Raw genomic sequence first — 22,358 nt, forward strand, 5'->3', positions numbered from 1 at the left:
AGAAGCACAAGCATTTCACTACACTCGCATTAACATCTGCTAACCATGTGTATGTGACCAATAAAATAGGATTGGAATTTGAAATATAGTACCTAAGATCCGAATTGGACCAAATGTTTTTCTAACAATGATTTAGACATGAGGAATCCCAAACAATGGTCTAAAGCCACCCATGGACCCCCCACATCCCACGCCAATCCCACCCCAACAGTGAGTTTATAGTATCAGTTCTCTATGTCTGACAATAGAAAATTGTGTGATTGTTCTGTGTGAGGGGGAGAAGGGGGTGGAACAATGTAACGAATGTCCCAATTTCCTGAAAATTCCTGAAGAGACCCCAATGACGGTGAAGAATCTCTAGGTTAAAAACCACTGTACAAGATTGCTAAGAGTAAGCAATGCTGTGACTTTGAGTATTGTTTCTTCATCCTTCATCCTAATGTATTCCCGGTGAATGTGTTTATATTTTTTTCCTCCTGTTCAGAGTAATTAGTCATTGAAGTTAGGTTTCTGTCCCATCCTACATCCTCATATTACCGGGTTCTGGCTTAAAAATCCTTCTTTAACCTGTCTCCTCCCCTTTATCTACTCTGATTGAAGTGGATTTAGCAAGTGACATCAATAAGGGATCATAGCTTTCACCTGGATTCCCCTGGTCAGTCTACTATGTCATGGGAAGAGCAGGTGTTCCTAATGTTTTGTACACTCAGTGTACTTAAACAAAATATTGTTGCAAGAATGCTAATCTTATCTGTTTCTAACTACAGAAACAATTTCAGAACAATGGTGGGTGTCATTGCTTGCTGAAATGATATGGAACGACCAATTCGATCAGAGTGAGTGAGCGCTGAGTAACCAGTCCTCCAATCCCATAACCCCTCCATAAAAATCATCTCATGACGATAGCTAGGCCTGGCTCTGCAGCGCTTTGGTGGGCTTCTGGGTAGAAATATAGCCAAATCCCTGGTACTGAAATCTGCTATGATGGAACCCTGTTGATTCCTTTGAAAGACTCGGCAGAATCAAAGGATTTGGTCAGGATTCCAGGGCTTTATATAGGCCCTTACAGCAGCCCTGCACTGAAACCATATAATAATTCATCCACATACTGTAACGCTTGGAGAAAGCACCTAATAGTATTTGCAATTGAAAGGGACACTTTGCAGGTAAGCTCATGATTTTATAAAAAGAACGTCTGACCATCTAGTAATCTCAAAGCAGAGCGGCATTTACTAGGTTTTCATATAACAGCCTACAAATCAATATGGGAGAGATTGGGTCCAGACCTGGCCAGCACTAGGACCTCTGGGCTACAGTGAAGCCATCTCAGGGTGTTACCCAGGTGACTGGCAGACAAGCTGGCTGACCTCCGCTGACCCTGACTAACTGGCCCCATCCCAGACCCTGGCCCTGCATCTGAGCCCCTGCTCATTGACAGATCACACGTTGGAATTGCTTTCACAGCTCTGGCAACCTGGAGCCATGCGCGTGGCATTATACCCTCATCTGTCCTTCAACCACCACCGTCAGCACAGCATTATGAGCAGCCATGATCGGGTTACCAGCGCCGCACAGACAATCAGCGTAAGTGCCTTGCAGAGGTGTGAGAGAGCCCAGTCGGCCCACTCATTACTGCCGCTTCCATCATTCATAAAAAATATTGTATGGGGATTGGACACCTGACATAACGGGCTTCACGAATATTGTCTCTCACCATTTCTATCAATCAAACTATAGTTTGCTACTGTCATTGTCGGTTTTTATGTGGGGCATTTCTGAGAGTGACACGTCTGACTGTGTATGACTGTGTTTACTTGTATACTCACGTTGTTAAAGTACGGCAGTCCAACTGATTAGGTTCAGTCAGATTACAGATTCCATTGCAGAGCATGAAGAGAGTACATCCAGATAGTTGCTGGCTGAAACAGTACACTCTGTGTGGTGTGTAGTTTAGCCCCAGTGTTAAAGCAATACAACAGCAGGAAAACCAATAGGATCGGATTACAGAGGGACCAGGAACAGAGTAATGTGATATGGTTAACTCAATTCATACAGTATATAATCTGTTTGTTGCTCAGTAAAACACATCACAGCTAAAACTATGCAGAGGATGTGCTGGAACACACATACAGTGGGGCAAAAAAGTATTTAGTCAGCCACCAATTGTGCAAGTTCTACCACTTAAAAAGATGAGAGAGGCCTGTAATTTTCATCATAGGTACACTTCAACTATGACAGACAGAATGAGAAAAAAAATCCAGGAAATCACATTGTAGGATTTTTTATGAATTTATTTGCAAATTATGGGGGAAAATAAGTGTTTGGCCAATAACAAAAGTTTATCTCAATACCTTGTTATATACCCTTTGTTGGCAATGACAGAGGTCAAACGTCAAGTCTTCACAAGGTTTTCACACACTGTTGCTGGTATTTTGGCCCATTCCTCCATGCAGATCTCCTCTAGAGCAGTGATCTTTTGGGGCTGTTGCTGGGCAACACGGAATTTCAACTCCCTCCAAAGATTTTGTCTGTCATAGTTGAAGTTGTCAGTCATGTCATAGTCATAGTTGAATTGTACCTATGATGAAAATTACAGGCCTCTCTCATCTTTTTAAGTGGGAGAACTTGCACAATTGGTGGCTGACTAAATACCTGGTAGACTTCAGTATAGTACAAACCTCCGGCTAATGAACAAGCAGTATAATTTTTTTCTCTTCACATCAGTTTTTTCTCTTCACATCTCTATGTAATGTGTGTAGCCTAATGTTGTAATGTTTTTGCACCATGGAATTTATGGACCACAATGGAAATAAGTCTCTGCCTTTTTTATGTTATCCCTGTCATGTTTAAAAATATATGTACTGTGTGTTTGTGTTTTTTTTACTGGCAAAATCAATCAATTAATCAACCAATCAGTCAACCAATCAATCAACCAATCAATCAATCAGTCAACCAGCCAATCAATCAAACTATCAATCAACCCACCCCCCCCCCACCTTGACAGCATTTCCAAAGGAGATGTTATGAGGGCCACATGACAAAAGAGGCCTGCTTATTTCGAGGCACAGAACAGACAACAGAGGCAGTCGTGGGGCCTTTGGCTTCCTCCAGCAGGAGATTGGATGTCATACATCAGTCTTCAACAACCACAGAGCTACACAGAGCAAGACCAATCTAGCTTGGTACTGTCACAGACAGACAGGCATTATCTATAAGCTTAGTGAGAGGAGCGAGCGGGATAACAAGTCTACCTCCCCGGGCTGTCTGGGGCTGTTGTTTGTGAAGGTCATCACCCTGTCTCATTATAATATCTGGGTAGTAAGTGAAAACTCACACAAGCCAAGTTCGTGCATGCAATGCCTTGAGTTATACTTGGGATTTCACTCCTACAAAGACCGCTGAGTAATATTCCCTCTCACATGCAGTCCTTTCATTCTAAGCTACACACACACATGCAACACACACATGCATACACATACACACCACAGAAGTGGCTACAAGAACAGTTACACGGTTTGATTCTCCCTCATCTCCCCCGCCATGTCTTGTTTCATATAAGCATCTTTGTTTTGGTCTCAATGGGATTACATACTCAGTGTTTTACCGCTGCAGTCAGAGAGAACATCTCCAGGGATTTAACACAGCAGACAGGTTATGCAGAGGCACTATGGGTACCGGTATTCATATTTAATGGGGAACAGGCTGTTTATTATTAGATTGTAAAGTTTGGGAACACTGCTTTTAGGAGAAGATTCATAGGTAACAACTGGAGCTTTATATCAATTTATATATTGATCTAATAACTATAAATTTTTCCCCCAAAATAACAGCTTTCTGTCAGAATAAAAATTCCTCGCATCATAAAAGTATCATTATAAACTGGGTGGTTCGAGCCCTGAATGCTGAATGGTTGACAGCCCTGGTATATCAGACCGTATACCACGGTATGACAAACAATTGATTTTTACTGCTCTAACTACGTTGATAACCAGTTTATAATAGCAATAAGTCACCTCAGGGGTTTGTGGTATATGGCCAATATACCACGGCTAAGGGCTGTAGCCAGGCACTCTGCTAAGCGGCGTGCCTTATTGCTAAAATATAACACATTCTTTGACATGTCATCATGGCACAGGCCCCTCATCTCTTGAACAGTTAGTTGTCATTGTTCCTAAGCATCCCTGAACCAATCACTTCTACAATGTTTACGTATCAATCCATCCCTCTAATAAACAGGCAGGCAGGTCCTCACAGAGACATGGTGTCTGCCCTACATCCCCACACTCAAGGCTCATCGCTGAGGTCAAACCCCATGTAATGAGAGCTGTCCTCAGAGCCGTGAACGTGCCCATCCACAGCGCCATGTTTACTTATCTCTGGCATTAATCAGTCATCCACTAGCCTAGTCATCCCATCCCCATCCAGCGGCTAGCTCTGTTTATCCCCCAAGGTCCTCCAAAATTACCCTGCAGAATGCCTCTGATGTGCCTTTAGACCTGTGGCCACTCAGGCCTGCCCTCGTCTCTCTACAACCACCTCTCACATGCCTCGCTGCCTCATAGCCACTCTACCGAGCCACATGCTTTCATTGCATTTTCACAGCGTTCTGACAACAGTCAAATGGCCGGAAAGAGATTGAGCAGGATAGAATAACAACTTTGGTTGGCAGACTGCATTTAGTTATCAAAAGTTAACGCCTAACTCACAGTGCTGTTGTCAGACAAAGCTGGAATTTTTAGTAGCTTGTCCAGCTGTCAGAAGTTGGGAGTCCAATTTAAATACCTCTGCAGTTAGACACATTGTGCTGCCTGCATTTATTGCCTGTTACTTGCTGTTGCTAAGATACACTGTCATTTAAAAAAAATACTTCAGCTCAATGGAGAATTACCCTAACAAACAGACAGCAGCACTGGGGTTCATCTCATTGTCCTTGTACTACTGTATGTACTGAAGGCATCTCTCCTGTCAGCAAGATAGACAGGGATGAGAGGACAGGTTAAGGTAAAATTAGGGGTTAAAAGCAATTGGGCATAAACTTTCTACAGTGATGAGATCCCCCCCCCCCCTACAGGAGATGATTGATTTTGCTCTTCTCCACATCAAGGACTTTCTTTACATGACAGGCAGCTTTCTGTGACATGTACCTCTCATCTCTCAACCTGCAAACGCTACTTACCTTCATCTTTCTGACTGCATAGACCACCGACTGGCAATGCCTCAGTCACTTCAGAGGTTGGCAGACAATGCTGAGAAGCAAGCCACCGCTCCTCTAACGTTGTGTAATCTCTATAATTTGTGCAGAAGGGATGGATGAGTCAATCAAATTAGAACAGGCAGCTGAGAGAGTAGCATAGGGGTTTGCAGTGTGTTAGTTCCCTCAGCAAAATCAGTGTAAAGGCTGAAGGGATGTGTCTGGATCTGATAGGACTGCGTGGCGGAAAATAATGCATTCATTGTAATAACCCATGTTAGAATCTAATCAAGGGATGTTATTACATTATAATATGGTTAGTGGTGGTACTACAAATAGCCTCAGGATATAGTTTAGTAGACTCATAAGCCAATAAAATCTAATGAAACATGGCACCACTCTGCAGTTACTCCCATATATTTCTATATAAATGAATGATCCTTTGATCTGCTAACAAGCATACTGTACTGGTTCACTTAGAACAAGAGGATTTTCACCTTAAGGGGTAAACAATAAAAAACAAACCAGGCAAAACCTAGCTCTCCATTTGGATAAACGCAGGGGGTTTTGCAAGCCAGGCAGTAAATATTGAGAGAGAATTTACCCACCAACTTACTGCCCCATCTGTCAATGCTGAAAACCTAAAGTCATGTTCCGAGCCAGCTGATGGCAACTTTGTAGCTGTTGACAGATTTTTTCTAGGCTAATGATGTCGCACAACCTGCTTTTTTTCCCGGAATCAATAAAGTGTTGCTGTCAGGGCCTAATTCAAAGCCTTGTTGTGTTGGAAGCCAAATGCAAAAATCCAGCTTAGTAAGTTACAACTGGGAGAAAAACAGCCAGTAAAAAATGAAACCAACAGCCTACTGCACCAGTGGATAGATTTAGACAGATGCTATCCCTAAAGACATGAAATACATGAAACAGAAATGCAGAGAAGTAAACTTCCTAACACTGATACTTGCTAGGCTTACCTCCATGACAAGAATGAATGTATGAAATGGATTACAGGGTAAGCATAGCAGAGACAAAATGCAATTATGCATTTGCAGCCAGGGTAGTGCTATATTCATTAATACCTACAATATCATATAAGTGTGCTGATGGCAGGTCTGGGACTGCAGAGCAGAAGACAAATATGGGCCCTGAGGTGAGGAATTTGGACAATTTATACCAGTCATTCTACAGACATGGCTTTGCCATCACGATCAAGGATTGATCCTTAATTTTCCCCATCTCTGGAGTGAATTCGCATCTGATTCCTAAATTCAATGAAATTCTCCACCAAGACTGTTAGGGCCCAATTTGTAGATGCATCTCCTCTATGCTCTTTTATGATCCCTCCAGATGTTTGCTTTGGATCACGTTGTCAGGATGAATGTTTAATGGATATACCTGAAAGTAGGCATACCAATCCTAACAAAAATGTCAAATTGAGCATCAGCAGAAACATCTTACGCTAGATAAGCACAAAATATGGATAATGAGTAGGTACTGTAGAGGATGTGGAGGTAAGTGACATCTCATATCTCATCCTGTAGGCTTGGAGTTGTGAATAGAGTCGTGATACCCTTAAAGACCATCAACATGATGAGTTCACTACATAAAATAAGTGGATACATTTCTTCAGACTCGATTCCAGATTAATTATAAAGGCATGTCCATTTACTATTCGCCCGACCAATTAGTTTACAATATCAGTCTAAACACATATTCCCAATTGTTTACCTGCCCTGCTTCAATGATCTACAGCAAACGGACCATAAATAACAAACTACAGCTCATTCAGGAATGCAATACCAACTTGGTCAATAACGCTGTAATTGCTGTGTACCTCGAGGCTTTTTTGCTTGGACTTAATTAGTCTATTGGAGATTCTGCCCCTCCCATAATTTGACTTAGACTTGAGTGTCAGTTTACTTGAACATAATACCTTAATGGAAATGCAGAAAATACCTAAATACTCTAGTAATGATGCACTGATATGAAAGCTATAATAGCTCTTTATGTTTCTCCACACCACTAATGTGTTGTGGAAACACAGCGTACAATACTTCATACAGTGAATGAATGTAATTGGAGGACATGTAAATGAGCAGGCCTCCTGAACACCATCCCCTCCTCAGAGAGCCACAGCTCAATCAAGAGCAGAAGTTCAGACCTCCCACACCTAGCAACCACACAGAGACCAGCTGCCAGTAGCCAACATCAGTCAGGAAATTACATCTTCAAACATAGCCCAGCTTTCATGTCCCCTATTTCAGATATAAGAATAGTACAGGGTAAGTGCTCTGGACAGTTAACAGCTTTCCTTAGAAATGCATTGACTGCTTTATAGGGTTTAATTCATGCCACACACACAGCCTACCCAGCTGTCTTTGTTTAGCCTGCAGGCATGTCTAGGGGTGACGCACACAGTTAACATTCACTGATATAAAAAGCTGGAATCAAAGAACTTAGGACCAATTATCTTTTAAAGGTCCAATGCTGCAACCATCTGGTCAACAGCTTCCTATCTACTGTCCCTCCCAGCAGCCACCTTACCCGGCTGCTGTTTAAACATCCTACAACAGTGAGACTATCCCATAACAACACAGGGCGATGAGTTGTAGTTCGTTGGTGGTCGTAACCAGCTGTAACAGAGAAACTTGACTTCCAATGGTTAATGCCTTTCCTTTCCAGCAGATGCTGATGAGCGATGGCAGTGTTTAACTTTCACTATCAGATAACAAAGATACAATAAGAGCTAGGGAACCTGGCTAATTTACACTCCTGAAGAACCATATTCATATTGATCTGCTATCTCTGCTCCCACAGAAACACCAACAGGGGGTAGAATGAGAAGCTAGCATATCTAACAATTTAACATATATTTACTTACATGTATGAAAATGTAAATGTGTGAAGCTTTTTTCAGTGGAACATACTAGCAATGTGACATTAACCATGATAAATGTATGTAGTATGAAGCCTACTTGATAGGTTAAGCTATCACAACAACAACAAAAAAGATAGAGGAAATACACTGTAAACTACACAGCATTTCAACGTGCACGTGATGAGGTCATTAATGAAAACTGAATAATAACTGAGAGGTTCAAAAGCAGGATAAAAACAGGTCCATAAACCCTTACATTGTGTAACATTTCATTTCATAATTGGTCAATTAATCAGATACACTTGAACAGCACAATCTCCTCTTAAACCTTGTTAGGTATTGTGTGAATTATCCCCATATTAAGATCCATTCTGAAGCACGGATTGAAGCACAAACCAAAGGAAAAATGTAACTGTGGTTATTAAACCATTTTAAAAGCTTTTCCTCATGCTTATTTAGCATGGATCATATGGTTGGACAACAAATGGTCCCTTTGAAGTCGTTTTGAGAGCATTAGTTCTTGGTTGGTTAAGTGTTGTGTTTACAAATATACTGAGGCGATGCTTGAAAGACCCAGCATGATAAACTGTTAAGTTCAAATGGTCTAATCAAGGCACATGCATATATTGCAATAATAATGAGGCCTATATTTTTGGTGCATAATTGCTATGCTATAATATGACTACACATCAAATGGTTTGGAAATAGTTTACAAGTTCTGACATCAGCCAAGGCCAAGCAGTCAGCTCGAATTAAAGGGAAAAGCCCAGATGATTAGGTAAGCCTAACAGGACTTTCCTACCGACTTGAGGAGTCTGTTACCAAAAATACAGCTGCTGCTTCAGAGCATTAACAAAACACTAACTGCTGCTGCTGCTGCTAAAAGTGGCCTAGTGGAAAAGGATGCATTCCTACTGCAGCTTTGAGACACCACAGATGTGTTGGGAGCGAGCAACCCTGGCGTGCAGTAGGTAGGCTACACAGGACCAGAGACGTGTTTGGCTAAATCCAGCCTGTCAGGGGGATTGGGAAAGGTCATCTCCAGCTCTGTGTGCATGAGAGCTTATTGATCATAGGAATATCTGTGGGTGAGGGTGGCCAAGGTATCAGTGCTTCAGAACAAATCCAGAGTGGGCTTTCAGACACAGCTGTCCTGTGATCTCAGCTGAAATCTCCCACATCAAACAACACTCACTGTACAGAACAGGTACACGGTGTCTGTGGAGCACCAACATTTTTCATCAGAACATATGAAAAAGTTTGAGTAAACTAACAGTAGCACAAATGGAGACATTTTCACTAAAACCAAATATACTTGCAAACATTTCCTTTTAAAGTGCTAAGAGAGGAATAAAACTCTCTTAGAAAGGAGGTGGCTTAGCATTTTCTGTAAAAGTGCAGCAATCTGCTAACCATGTGAGGAGAGCAGACCCATAGCTAGGTCTCTAGCCAGGAGAACTGTGAGCTGTAATTAAGACTCCAGGGGGGTGGCCTTGCCCACCACCACTCGGCTGTACGACATGTATAGCCATCTGCACATGCTTAAGGGGCAAGCTGAACAAAACTTGGAATGTCATGTGACCTATCACGCTAGGGTGATTTATCATAGATACCAACTGGTGGATAGTGTTGAGATTGTCACCACCACCTACTATCAGTTAAGTGACAGTGAGTCACTGTAGGCTAAAGGTCACATTTATTATGATTAAAGAGACATCCTCATGAGTGGTGAAACAAGAGGCATGTACTAGGCTACTTGCCTCTCTAAAAGACCCGAACGAACACCTGCAATAATAGTCCATCACCTCACCTGACATCAGCCACTGAATGTGATAATGTTACCCAGAATACAGTATGTTGACTAGCATCACTTCCAGTACATTTGAGTCATTGATGATTGCATTATCGGTTGCAATCCATCTAATTCTACAATAATCCTCCATGGTTTTTAGCCGACTCCCCGATTTACGATGGGGTTGAGTCGCGACTAGTGTGGGCAGACTGGAGCTCCGACGTTTTTGTTTAATAAAAAACAACTGATCTCAGCACCCAAAGAACAGCCCGCAATTACAAAGAACACTGTAGTTTGTAATTGCGGGCTATTATTTGGGTGCTGAAATCAATATATATATTTTTTCTTTTTACATAAACTATATTTTATGTGACGTCGGAGCTCACACCGCCCACACTAGTCGCTGATGAACTAAATCGTAAATTGTGGAGTTAGGTTTATTTTGACATTTCTCACCGACTGTATAGCGGAACCATTCACAAACACAACCCATCCCCGCCATATCACCATGCTTCCCTGGCATCTGTCCCATGTGGTACAGCTGGTAAGAAGCCTCTCATGCGTGCAGTCAGTGAGCACCGGGAGGAGCAGATGCGTGAGAGCGTCCCTTTTGCTCCAAATGATCATATTCCACCAGGGAATGATCCGCTCTCTGAATTGTGGATTCGGTCGTACTACTACTGGGCAAGGGTGTTACAGGCCATCTTAACCATAGAGCTATTAATTTAGGGCGGAATAGTTGACTTAGGAGTGCATGTCCGCAGTTGACTACTGTACAGAGAAGTAGATATATATCACCCTCATCGCATCTCCCCATAAGGAAAACCATTACGCATGTAATAATTATTGTCATAAACTCACCAATTGCATGCCACAGATAAAGGCCAGGGTGCATCGGCCACTGCAACAACCCATTGTGTACTGTCCACTTTGGATCTCCGCTCCACGTGGGTCGCTGTAACTCCCAAATCCCCGAATCTCTCCGCTGGTCGCCCGGGCAGTTCCAATGACGCGACCACACTGCACAGCGGCGTGCGTTTCAGGCACAAATAGATGAAGACAATTATGATTGGCCAAACAATTTGATAATATATATTATGTCTCAACAAATAGTGGAGAACTTTGAATTAGTCATACGGGTCCAGCTGTTCAAAATTCTGAAAGTCGGTCAGCTCTTAATTAGCAGAATTAGGCCAACTATCTGGTTTTTATACGTCTAAGCAGTCCAGGGATAAACCATAAACTATAATTAAAGCCTGTGAAAATGTTCTACAAAAAAAATCCAATCAAACATGGTCCAGAATAAAGTGCCAGTCTGCACTAGGCAGAATAGTATACTATCCTGAACACAGTGACCACTTGAAGAAATGAACTGTGTCAGGCTATTTCTGAAAGGGTCCTTTGCTGAGAAACAAAGCAAGCCAGTGTTCTTTAAGCCGATGGGGTTCTTCTCATCGCTCCTCCCTCCACGGTCGGGTTGTTCGGGTCCCAGTCTGCAACTGAACTAAACAGCGCGCGTCCTTTACTTTTCACACAGAAAGGCCATGGACAATGTAGAATTCAAAGCAGTCCGCCGTTATTTTTCCTACTTAAAGCTCTCTCATAGGATGCATGCTACGAATATGAGAATTTCAGTTATGTCCAAAATCGGTGGTGCTGAACACAGTCCTAGTATCCTTCTCAGCAGCACTGTGCATCCTCACTCGCCCGGATTTCATAACGGCTGATTGTCCCTTGTTGGACATGTAACATTGTTCACTTACACATAGAGAATCCCAGTCATATACTGTAGATATTGTCGGTAGGACAGACAGTGCAGTAAAAAGACGGACAAAAGAGAAACGCGGTTCACCTTGCGCGGTCGCCAGCCCCACCATCTGACGCTCCAGATTGAATGAACCACACGCAGTGTTATACACCGCAGGGAAGCGGCTACGTTCCTTTGAGCCGGAGATGGGATATAGAGTGCAACTGAGGACCTGGCCATCACTGAATACACTGGATTAGCCCTCCGTTTCGATTCGCACTGGGCGTCAACCGCAGGGAGTTGATTTGATATCGAACTAATGATACTTTTGATTCATCACTTGTAAATCAGGATGACAGAGAGTCATCCAGAACAACACCTCAATTAAATTAAAGATAAAAAAGGTTAGCTTATTGATGTAGTCAAATAATAATAGGGCAATACTAACAGGCCTTTAATTTAATTCATTTTAGCGGACAGTTTCATCCAAAGACATGCACATGCTTTTCCAAGTCCAACCATAGCCGCCGGAAGTAGGGGTGCTAAGGTTGTTGCAGCACCCCGTGATAAACTGAAATTGTGAATTAGGCCTTTATTATTCCCTTAGGGCGGAGCATAATTGGCACGTTGTCCGGGTTAGGGTTTGGCCAGGGTAGGCGGTCCTTGTAAATAAGATTTGTTTTTAACTGACTTGCCTAGTTAAATAAAATAAAATAAATATTTGTGGAGAAAAATACTCCCCCCCCCCCATCTTCCTGCGGCCATCAACCCATGAGCCAAACACATATGACTCCAAAGTGGCCTAAGAAAATAACATACACTAATGGGTACATTGTACAATTGCCTGATTTTCCCTCATGTTGTATACTCCCCCTCACATTGTTTGATTGGCAAGGACAGTTATCATTCTCTATCACTTTCTCTCTCTCCCTCTCTGGTACACACACAAACAGAGCGAGAGAGAGCAAAGACATACGCACACACACACACGCACACTCACTCATGCACGCACACACACACACACACACACACACACACACATACACACACACACACACACACACACACACACACACACACACACACACACACACACACACACACACACACACACACACACACACACACACACACACACACACAGCAGTAGTGGTGTTTATTGCATGGCTTAATTATTGTGGTAATCTTGAGTGACAGTATCATGTATTTACTGTCTGATATCCTGGGGGTAATGACTAGTGGCATCCATGCATCCTCCTTGGAATTATTTTTTTAGAGAGAAATGGAAGACTCTTGGCATAGCTCCTCCATTGTAATCTCAGAATCGTTTCCTTAAATTAACTATGAAACGTTTTTATGGCCAGGTGCCTGTTGGTGCAACACTTGGGATCTGTCACTGAATTGCTGTGATATTTGAACTTTTACGCTGGATGGTTGTCATAAACTATTTGAGGCAAACGTATTGGAAGGTGGTGTAGGGTATACAAAGCAGTCAATAACAATGGAGATAGCTGAGCTAGGCTTGTCTTATCTATAGTCTTTTTGGTCAGCCCATAGTGTTTTATAAAATGTTTTTGTGTACTCTATTTGTGGATATTCAATAACCCAGAAACCGGCCCATAATATCTGACTTAACACGTACGTGATGAGTAATTCACTATATTTCCTTTTTGAAGATAGCTAGCTGTTACATCCAAATTTAGAATAAACATGCACCATCTCATTATCCTCAATGCCCTTTCTATGTAATGGATCATCATATCTTATTTGGCAAGTCTAATGAAGTAGTCCTGTGCCTGTACTCAGAGCTGTTAATGGCTACATTAACTGTCAATAAAGCATGTGAATGTCCACCTCTGTAAAGCCTCACTAAGCTCAGACAGCATTGATTGAACTTTTTGACTTTTACTTAATTTAGTGGTGCGATAAAGCTATCTCCTTTTAAACGTTGAGTTTTCACCTTCAGTGAACTTGAGATTCAAAGAGAGTGGCACAGCCCCAGCTGTCACTCAGAATGATGTCAGGGTCTATGTGTGGCTACTAGACAATCAGCTGCAGTGTTGCTGGAATTCAGGATCCACCTGGTCAAATGACTGATTTGATTATTTCTTAGAGAGAATAAATCACCTCAGTGGAGGTTGGTGGGAGGAGATATAGAAATTGAATCAATGGAACAGAGTCAAACCTGGTTTCCATACATTTGATGTATTTGACACTTCCTATATCTCCTCCCACAAACCTCCTGTGATGCACGAAAAGGTACACAGCCCATTATGGGCTTATGGTGTGTGTATTGTATGTTTGTCCTCTGTTTCGTGCTTTGCAAAGAGTGATACACGTCTTAAACGCCCTGAAGGTATCATACAATTAAAAAATAAACAGTAAATTAAACCAATCTACATTTTCAATTTCCCATTGAATCCATTGCATTAAAATCTATCTTAAACCATGGGCAAAAATGCTATTTATTACACTGTTTTTATTTATGACTGTGATTATTTGAGGTCTGTGGAATAATCTCCTCCTGTGTTTTTTAATGGCCGAGGCTGTGGATCCACCACGTCTCTTCCCTTGTCCTGTCCCCTAGATTCCTTTTCCCCAGACCTGAAGATCCAAATCACATTCTGCGTTCCTTTCTTTTTTTACTTTACGCAACAACTTTTGTGGTCACCCTCCCTTCACATTTCTCACGGTCAATTGTGAATTATAATTCTTAAAGTTTTACAGTGAAAACGTCCATGAAGCATCTGTATTCCAACCATTTGATCTCAATTAATTGCATGTGGATATACATTTATATATTTTTGAGTTATACAGTGTTGTTTCAAAGTAGCCTACAGTGTTGTTAAGAATTACGTAGAATGAGCGAATTTTATAGCAGATGGTGCTAACAAACTGGAGTATAGCCTACCTGTGTTTGTTTCAGTCAAAGCACATATTTGCCTAGCGGCACGAGCTCTCGCCAGGATAAAAACATGTAACCAATCATCCAGAAAAGTTTTTTGCCTTACAGTAACGTTAAAATGCGCTATTATATTTGGTTCAGTTATGTGATTCAGCTTTGATCTAACTTTATTAAACGAGCACCATTCGCTCGAGTAGCCAGTTCTCTACGAGTATAACAGCAGAGACTGTGCGTAAAGTAGAGAATCTCGCACATGCACTTCGGGAACTTTTTTCGCTGTCGGAATAAAAGTCCAGAAAAGTCGGATCTGCAGCCACTCCATTTTTAAATAGCAGTTTGTATTAGATATTGCTTAATTATTTGCATTCTGCTTTGGTATTCTAGTGCAAACCGTTTAAGAATGAGAAATTAACAAGGATTGGCCATCTGAAAGTACAGAGAGATACTGTATTTATCCTCAAAAATGTAATGGCTCTTTCAGATTGCCACTGGGCTCTTTTTGATAGAGTGCCAAAATGATTATGAAAGAGTAGACTTGAAGAAAAACTTTCATTCACCTGATTATGGGAAGTAGCCTATTATTTTTCATAAGGGCCCATATTCTAGGGAAAATATTCCAGCAAACATTACGCTATCGAAAAAACAAACATGGATTACTAACCCAAATTATACCAAAATCTTGGCTGGACCCAGTCCACCTGGTCGTGCTGCTCTAGTTTCAACTGTTCTGCCTGTGGCTAGGGAACCCTGACCTGTTCACCGGACGTGCTACCTTGTCCTGGACCTACTGTTTCGACTCGCTCTCTTTACTGCACCTGCTGTCTCGACCTCTGAATGCTCAGCTATGAAAAGCCAAGTGACATTTACTCCTGAGGTACTGAGCTGACAACCTCTGTGATTATTATTTGATCCCTGCTGGTCATCTATGAACGTTTGAACATCTTGAAGAACAATCTGGCTTTAAATGGCCATGTACCCTTTAATCTCCACCTGGCACAGCCAGTAGAGGACCTGCCACCCCTCAGAGCCTGGTTCCTCTCTAGGTTTCTTCCTAGGTTCCTGCCTTTCTAGGGAATTTTTTCTACATCTGCATTGGTTTGTGTTTGGGGTTTTTGGCTGGGTTTCTGTATAGCACTTTGTGACATCTGCTGATGTAAAAAGGGCTTAATAAATACACATGATTGATTGATTGATTGATTGATTGATTGAAAGAGAGAATGTTTGGGACCAAATTTATGAACCCAGAATAGGGTGGTCACATTTTATTTCTTTCCATCGATCAATTCCATTTTTATACACACATCAAGCCAAAAACTAAATGATTTAGAGAGTTAATAATAACCGTGGGGCTTGGGCAATTTAGGAAACTCCTGTGGAGGCTATATGGGTGACCTATTTTGCATGGAGTTGGTATTTGTCAAGCAGTGGGATAATAATGCTATACTGTGCCTACCTGTGAGTCTATTAGGAGAAACTCTGTGGGCTGATTATAGAAGCTCACATAATGAACCAATTAAATTCACTAACAATGCCTTCGGTAGAGCGGGGCAATAATTCATGTTTTAATAAGAAGCACGTGAGACAGGCCGCATCGGGTGTCCCAGTGCCCCCTTGTGGTTTGGGCATATACACTGTATACCTCACATCAGGAACACCTTCCTAAAATTGAGTTTGCCCTCAGAACAGCCTCAGTTCATCAGGGCATGGACTCAACAAAATGTTGAAAGCATTCCATAGGGATGATGGCCGAACATCTCATTCCAAACACATGGGCATGAATATGGAGTTGGTCCCCCCTTTGCTGCAACAACAGCCTCCACTCTTCTGGTAAGGATTTCCACTAGATGTTGGAACATTGCTGCTGGGACTTGCTTCCATTCAGCCACAAGAGCATTAGTGAGGTCAGGCACTGATGTTGGGCGATTAGGCCTGGCTCGCAGTCGGTGTTCAAATTCATCCCAAAGGTGTTCTATGGAGTTCAGGTCTGGGCTCTGTGAAGGCCAGTCAAGTTCTTCCACACTGATCTTAATAAACTATTTCTGTATGGACCTCGCTTTGTGCACAGGGGCATTATCATGCTGAAACAGGAAAGGGCCTTCCCCAAACTGTTGCCGCAAAGTTGGAAGCTCAGAATCGTCTAGACTGTAATTGTATGCTGTAGCGTTAAGATTTCCCTTCATTGTAACTAAGGGGCCTAGCCCAAACCATAAAAAACAGCCCCAGACCATTATTCCTCCTCCACCAAACTGTACAGTTGGCACTACGCATTCGGGCAGGTAGCATTCTCCTGGCATCAGACAAGCCCAGATTTGCCCGTTGAACTGCCAGATGGTGAAGTGTGATTCATCACTCCAGAGAATGCATTTCCAATCCTCCAGAGTCCAATGTCGGCAATCTTTACACAACTCCAGTCGATGCTTGGCATTGCGCATGGTGATTTGAGGCTTGTGTGCGGCTGCTCGGCCATGGAAACCAAACCAGACCTGCCGTGAAGGACCTCGGCGTTACTCTGGAACCTGATCTCTCTTTTGACAAACATATCAAGACAGCTTTTTTCCATCTATGTAACATTGCAAAAATTAGACATTTTCTGTCCAAAAATGATGCAGAAAAATTAATCCATGCTTTTGTCACTTCTAGGTTAGACTACTGCAATGCTCTACTTTCTGGCTACCCTGATAAAGCACTAAATAAACTTCAGTTAGTGCTAAACACTGCTGCTAGAATCCTGACTAGAACAAAAAATGTGATCATATTACTCCAGTGCTAGACTCCCTACACTGGCTTCCTGTTAAGGCAAGGGCTGATTTCAAGGTTTTACTGCTAACCTACAAAGCATTACATGGGCTTTCTCCTACCTATCTTTCCGATTTGGTCCTGCCGTACATACCTACACGTACGCTACGGTCACAAGACGCAGGCCTCCTAATTGTCCCTAGAATTTCTAAGCAAACAGCTGGAGGCAGGGATTTCTCCTATAGAGCTACATTTTTATGGAAAGGTCTGCCTACCCATGTGAGAGATGCAGACTCGGTCTCAACCTTTAAGTCTTTATTGAAGACTCATCTCTTCAGTAGGTCCTATGATTGAGTGTAGTCTGGCCTAGGAGTGTGAGGGTGAAGGAAAGGCACTGGAGCAACGAACCACCCTTGCTGTCTCTGCCTGGCCGGTTCCCCTCTCTCCACTGGGATTCTCTGCCTCTAACCCTATTACAGGGGCTGAAACCCATTTCATGAAGGTCCCGAGGAACAGTTCTTATGCTGACATTGCTTCCAGAGGCAGTTTGGAACTCGGTATTGAGTGTTGCAACCAAGGATAGATGATTTTTGTGCTCTATGTGCTTCAGCACTCTGTGGCCTACCACTTTTCGGCTGAGCCATTGTTGCTCCTAGATGTTTCCACTTCACAACAGCACTTACAGTTGACCAGGCAGCTCTAGCAGGGCAGACATTTGTGAAACTGAGTTGTTGGAAAGGTGGCTGGCTGTGTGCTCAATTTTATACACCTGTCAGCAACGGGTCAGGCTGAAATAGCCAAATTCACTCATTTGAACGGGTGTCCACATACTTTTGGCCATGTAGCGTATCTCTCTTCACACTTTCCCTTTGAACCGTTGCTGTTATGAGGATACCTTGTGGCCTACTGCCACCACATCACCGCTGGTATGCAGAGGTTGTGAAACGGCAAAGTCAAAGACAGTTGGCCTACAACATGAAGATAGACAAAAACTGCTTCCCCAATAGAAATCCCCAAACACATAAGGGATGTCATGGGCAGGCCGTCAAATCAAAAGCACCACAATATAAACAATACAATATACAATATACTACAATCTAAAGTCATTTTTACGAAAATGTCAACCTTTCAGTTTGTCATTTTTATGAGGTTGGAATAATAAATACTTAAGACACTGGCTCCAATAATTGTTCACTTCTCTCATTGGGTGTAAGGGTGTTAACTGGCGTCAGAGAAGTCAGATGCAGGAGAGAAATAACTGTGTTTCCAATGGCACAGTTTATTTACACAAAAACCCACCGGAAAACATAATAATAAAAATCTATGTGTAACATAACCCGACGCACACCAGTACACATACACTTACAATAAACAATCACCGACAAGGACATGAGGGGGAACAGAGGGTTAAATACACAGCATGTAATTTATGGTATTGGAACCAGGTGTGATGGAAGACAAGACAAAATGGATCAGCGATGGCCAGAAGGTTGGTGACGTCGACCGCCGAACAATGCCCGAACAAGGAGAGGGAAAAACTTAGGCGGAAGTTGTGACAGTACCCCCTCCCCCTGACCCGCGGCTCCAGCAGCGCGTTGACACCGACCTCGGGGACGACACGGAGGGTGAGGCGCAGGGCGATCTGGATGGAGACGGTGGAAATCTCGCAGCATAGAAGGATCCAACATGTCCTCCACCGGAACCCAGCATCTCTCCTCTGGACCATACCCCTCCCAGTCCACGAGGTACTGAAGGCCCCTCGCCCGACATCTCGAATCCAGTATGGAACGGAGTACGCTCGATGTCCAGAGGGGGCGGAGGAACTTCCCGCACCTCAGACTCCTGAAGCGGGCCAGCCAACACCGGCCTGAGGAGAGACACATGGAACGAGGGGTTAATGCGGTAATCGGGGGGAAGCTGTAACCTGTAACAAACCTCGTTCACTCTCCTCAGGACTTTAAATGGCCCCACAAACCGCGGACCCAGCTTCTGACAGGGCAGGCGAAGGGGCAGGTTTCGGGTCAAGAGCCAGACCCGGTCCTCCGGTGCGAACACCGGGCCTCACTGCGGTGACGGTCTGCGCCAACTTTCTGGTGCAGCATGGCTCGCTGAAGGTGGACATGGGTGGTGTCCCATGTTTCCTCCGCGCGCCGGAACCAGTCATCCACCGCAGGACCCTCGGTCTGACTCTGATGCCAAGGAGCCAGAACCGGCTGATACACCAATACACACTGGAAGGGAGAGAGGTTAGTGGAGGAGTGGTGGAGCGAGTTCTGGACCATCTCTGCCCAGGGCATGAACGCTGCCCACTCCCCCGGCCCTTCCTGGAAATAGTACCGCAGAAACCTACCCATATCCTGGTTAACTCTCTCCACCTGCCCATTACTCTCGGGGTGAAAACCTGAGGTGAGGCTGACCGAGATCCCCAGACATTCCATGAACACCCTGCAGACCCTCGAAGTGAACTGGGGACAACGATCAGACACTAAATCCTCAGGCACCCCGTAGTGCCGGAAGACGTGTGTAAACAAGGCATCCACAGTCTCTAGGGCCGTAGGGAGACCAGGCAAAGGGAGGAGATGACAGGACTTATAGAAACAATCCACACCAACCAGGATCGTGGTTTTACCCTGTGAGGGAGGATGATCGGTCAGGAAACCTACCAAGAGGTGTGACCACGGCCGGTGTGGAACGGGTAAGGGTACCTCTCACCTACCTCTGAGTAGGTGCCTAGGAGCCTTACACTGGGCGCACACCGAGCAGGAGGAAACATAAACCCTTAGCCAAAGTGGGCCACCACTACTTCCCACTAAGACAGCGCACCGTCCGCCTGGTCTGTAGGAAAGGGTAAACACAAAACGGGTGAAAAACATGGCCCACCTTGCCTGGCGAGGGTTCAGTTTCCTCGCTGCTCGGATGTACTCCAGATTGCGGGGGTCAGTCCAGATGAGAAAAGGGTGTCTAGCCCCCTCAAGCCAATGTCTCCATGCCTTCAAGGCCTTGACGACAGCTAACAGCTCCCAGTCTCCCACATCATAGTTTCGCTCCGCCGGGCTGAGCTTCATAGAGCAGAAGGCATAGGGGCGGAGCTTCGGTGGTGTCCACTGCAAGCATATCGGCCCCCCTTCAGCAGTGAGGTAATGGGAGCCGCTACCTGACCAATACCCCGGATAAACCTCCGGTAGTAGTTGGCAAAACCTAAGAACTGCTGTTGTGGTGTGAGTCGGCCAATTACGCACTGCTGCAATGCGGTCACTCTCCATCTCCACCCCTGAGGTGGAAATGTGATACCCTAGGAAGGAGATGGACTGTTGGAAGAACAAGCATCCTTCACGTACAGGTCATGCTACAACAGGCGACCAAGCACTCAGCGCACCAGGGCTCGGCGAGTGTAGCGGAGTATATCAAAATGTCATCAATATACACCACTACACCCAAGGCTTGGAAGACTGATGGCGCATTCATCAACCCGTACGTCATGACGAGGTACTCATAGTGCCCCGAGGTGGTACTAAAAGCGTCTTCCACTCGTCTCCCTCTAGGATACGCACCAGGTTGTAAGCGCTCCTGAGAACTAGTTTGGTGAAGAAGCGAGCCCCGTGCATCGACTCTATCGTTGTACCTATGAGCGGTAGCGGGTAACTATACCTCACAGTGATCTGATACAGACACGATAGTCAATACACGGGCGCAGACCTCCCTCCTTTTTCTTCACAAAAAAAACTTGAGGAGGCTGGTGAAGTGGAGGACCGACTGTACCGCTGATGCAGGGATTCGGAGACATACAGTGGGGAGAACAAGTATTTGATACCTAAAGGATCTGGAGAAGGTCTGTATGGAGGAGTGGACCAAAATCCCTGCTGTAGTGTGTGCAAACTTGGTCAAGAACTACAGGAAACGTATGATCTCTGTAATTGCAAACAAAGGTTTCTGTACCAAATATTAAGTTCTGCTTTTCTGATGTATCAAATATGTATGTCATGCAATAAAATGCAAATTCATTACTTAGAAATCATACAATGTGATTTTCTGGATTTTTGTTGTAGATTCCGTCTCTCACAGTTGAAGTGTACCTATGATAAAAATTACAGACCTCTACATGCTTTGTAAGTAGGAAAACCTGCAAAATCGTCAGTGTATCAAATACTTGCTATCCCACTGTATGTTTCTATGGCCTCCGTCTCCGCCTGTGAGAAGGGATACATGTGACTCCTGGGAAGTGCAGAGTACCAGAAGATCTATCGCACAATCGCCCTGTCGATGAGGTGGTAATTGAGTCGCCTTCTTTTTGGAGAAGGCAAGAGCCAAATCGGCATATTCAGGGGGAATGCGCACGGTGGAGACCTGGTCTGGACTCTCTACCGTAGTAGCACCAACGGAAACCCCTAAACAGAGAGAGAGCCCTCCCTCTGTGGCCAAGAAACAGTGGGATTATGACAAGCTAACCAGGGTAGGCCCAGCACAACGGGAAATGCAGGAGAGTCAATAAGGAAAAGACACATTTTCTCCGTGTGACCCCCCTGGGTCACTATGCCCAAAGGAACGGTGACCTCCCTAATCAACCCTGACCCTAATGGTCAACTATCTAAGGCATGAACGGGGAAGGGCACATCCACGGGAACAATGGGGATCCCTAAACTATGAGCTAGTGCTCTATCAATTAAATTCCCAGCCGCGCCTGAATCGACGAGCTCCTTATGCTGAGAATGCGGGGAAAACTCAGGACACGTGACAGACACAAACATATGTGCAACAGAGGGCTCTGGGTGAGAATGGTGCCTGCTCACCTGGGGTGACGCCAGAGCGCCCTGCCTGCTGCCTCGATTCCCAGAGGAACCAACCCGGCACCGACCGGCAGTGTGACCTCTGCGGCCACAGATGGTGCACGAGCGGGAACCCCCTCCAGTCTCCCTGCCCCTCGCAGCCCATGGATATCGGAGAGGGGGTGCGGGAGGATGGAACTACCAGACCCCGATCTGGACGTCCGCGGGTAGCCAGGCAGGTTGTCCAGCCGGATGGACAGGTCCACCAGCTGGTCGAACGTGAGGGTGGTGTCTCTGCAGGCCAGCTCCCGACGGACGTCCTCGCGCAGACTGCAGCGGTAATGGT

General features: G+C 44.3%; 1 protein-coding gene across 2 annotated transcripts in view; it reads right to left on the reverse strand.

Moving 5' to 3' along the window:
* The window catches only part of LOC139415095 (sodium/potassium-transporting ATPase subunit beta-1-interacting protein 2), a 160,614-nt gene extending 149,637 nt beyond the window's left edge, over window positions 1-10,977 (reverse strand). For both annotated transcript variants that reach the window (XM_071162906.1, XM_071162907.1), the window contains exon 1: window positions 10,723-10,977. In XM_071162906.1, coding sequence (XP_071019007.1) covers window positions 10,723-10,776 — 54 coding nt within the window. In that variant the 5' untranslated portion in view covers window positions 10,777-10,977. The remainder of the gene's footprint in view (window positions 1-10,722) is intronic.
* Between the last annotated feature and the right edge of the window lie 11,381 nt (window positions 10,978-22,358).

Source organism: Oncorhynchus clarkii, chromosome 8 (genome assembly GCF_045791955.1).
Source record: "Oncorhynchus clarkii lewisi isolate Uvic-CL-2024 chromosome 8, UVic_Ocla_1.0, whole genome shotgun sequence".
NCBI lineage: Eukaryota > Metazoa > Chordata > Actinopteri > Salmoniformes > Salmonidae > Oncorhynchus > Oncorhynchus clarkii.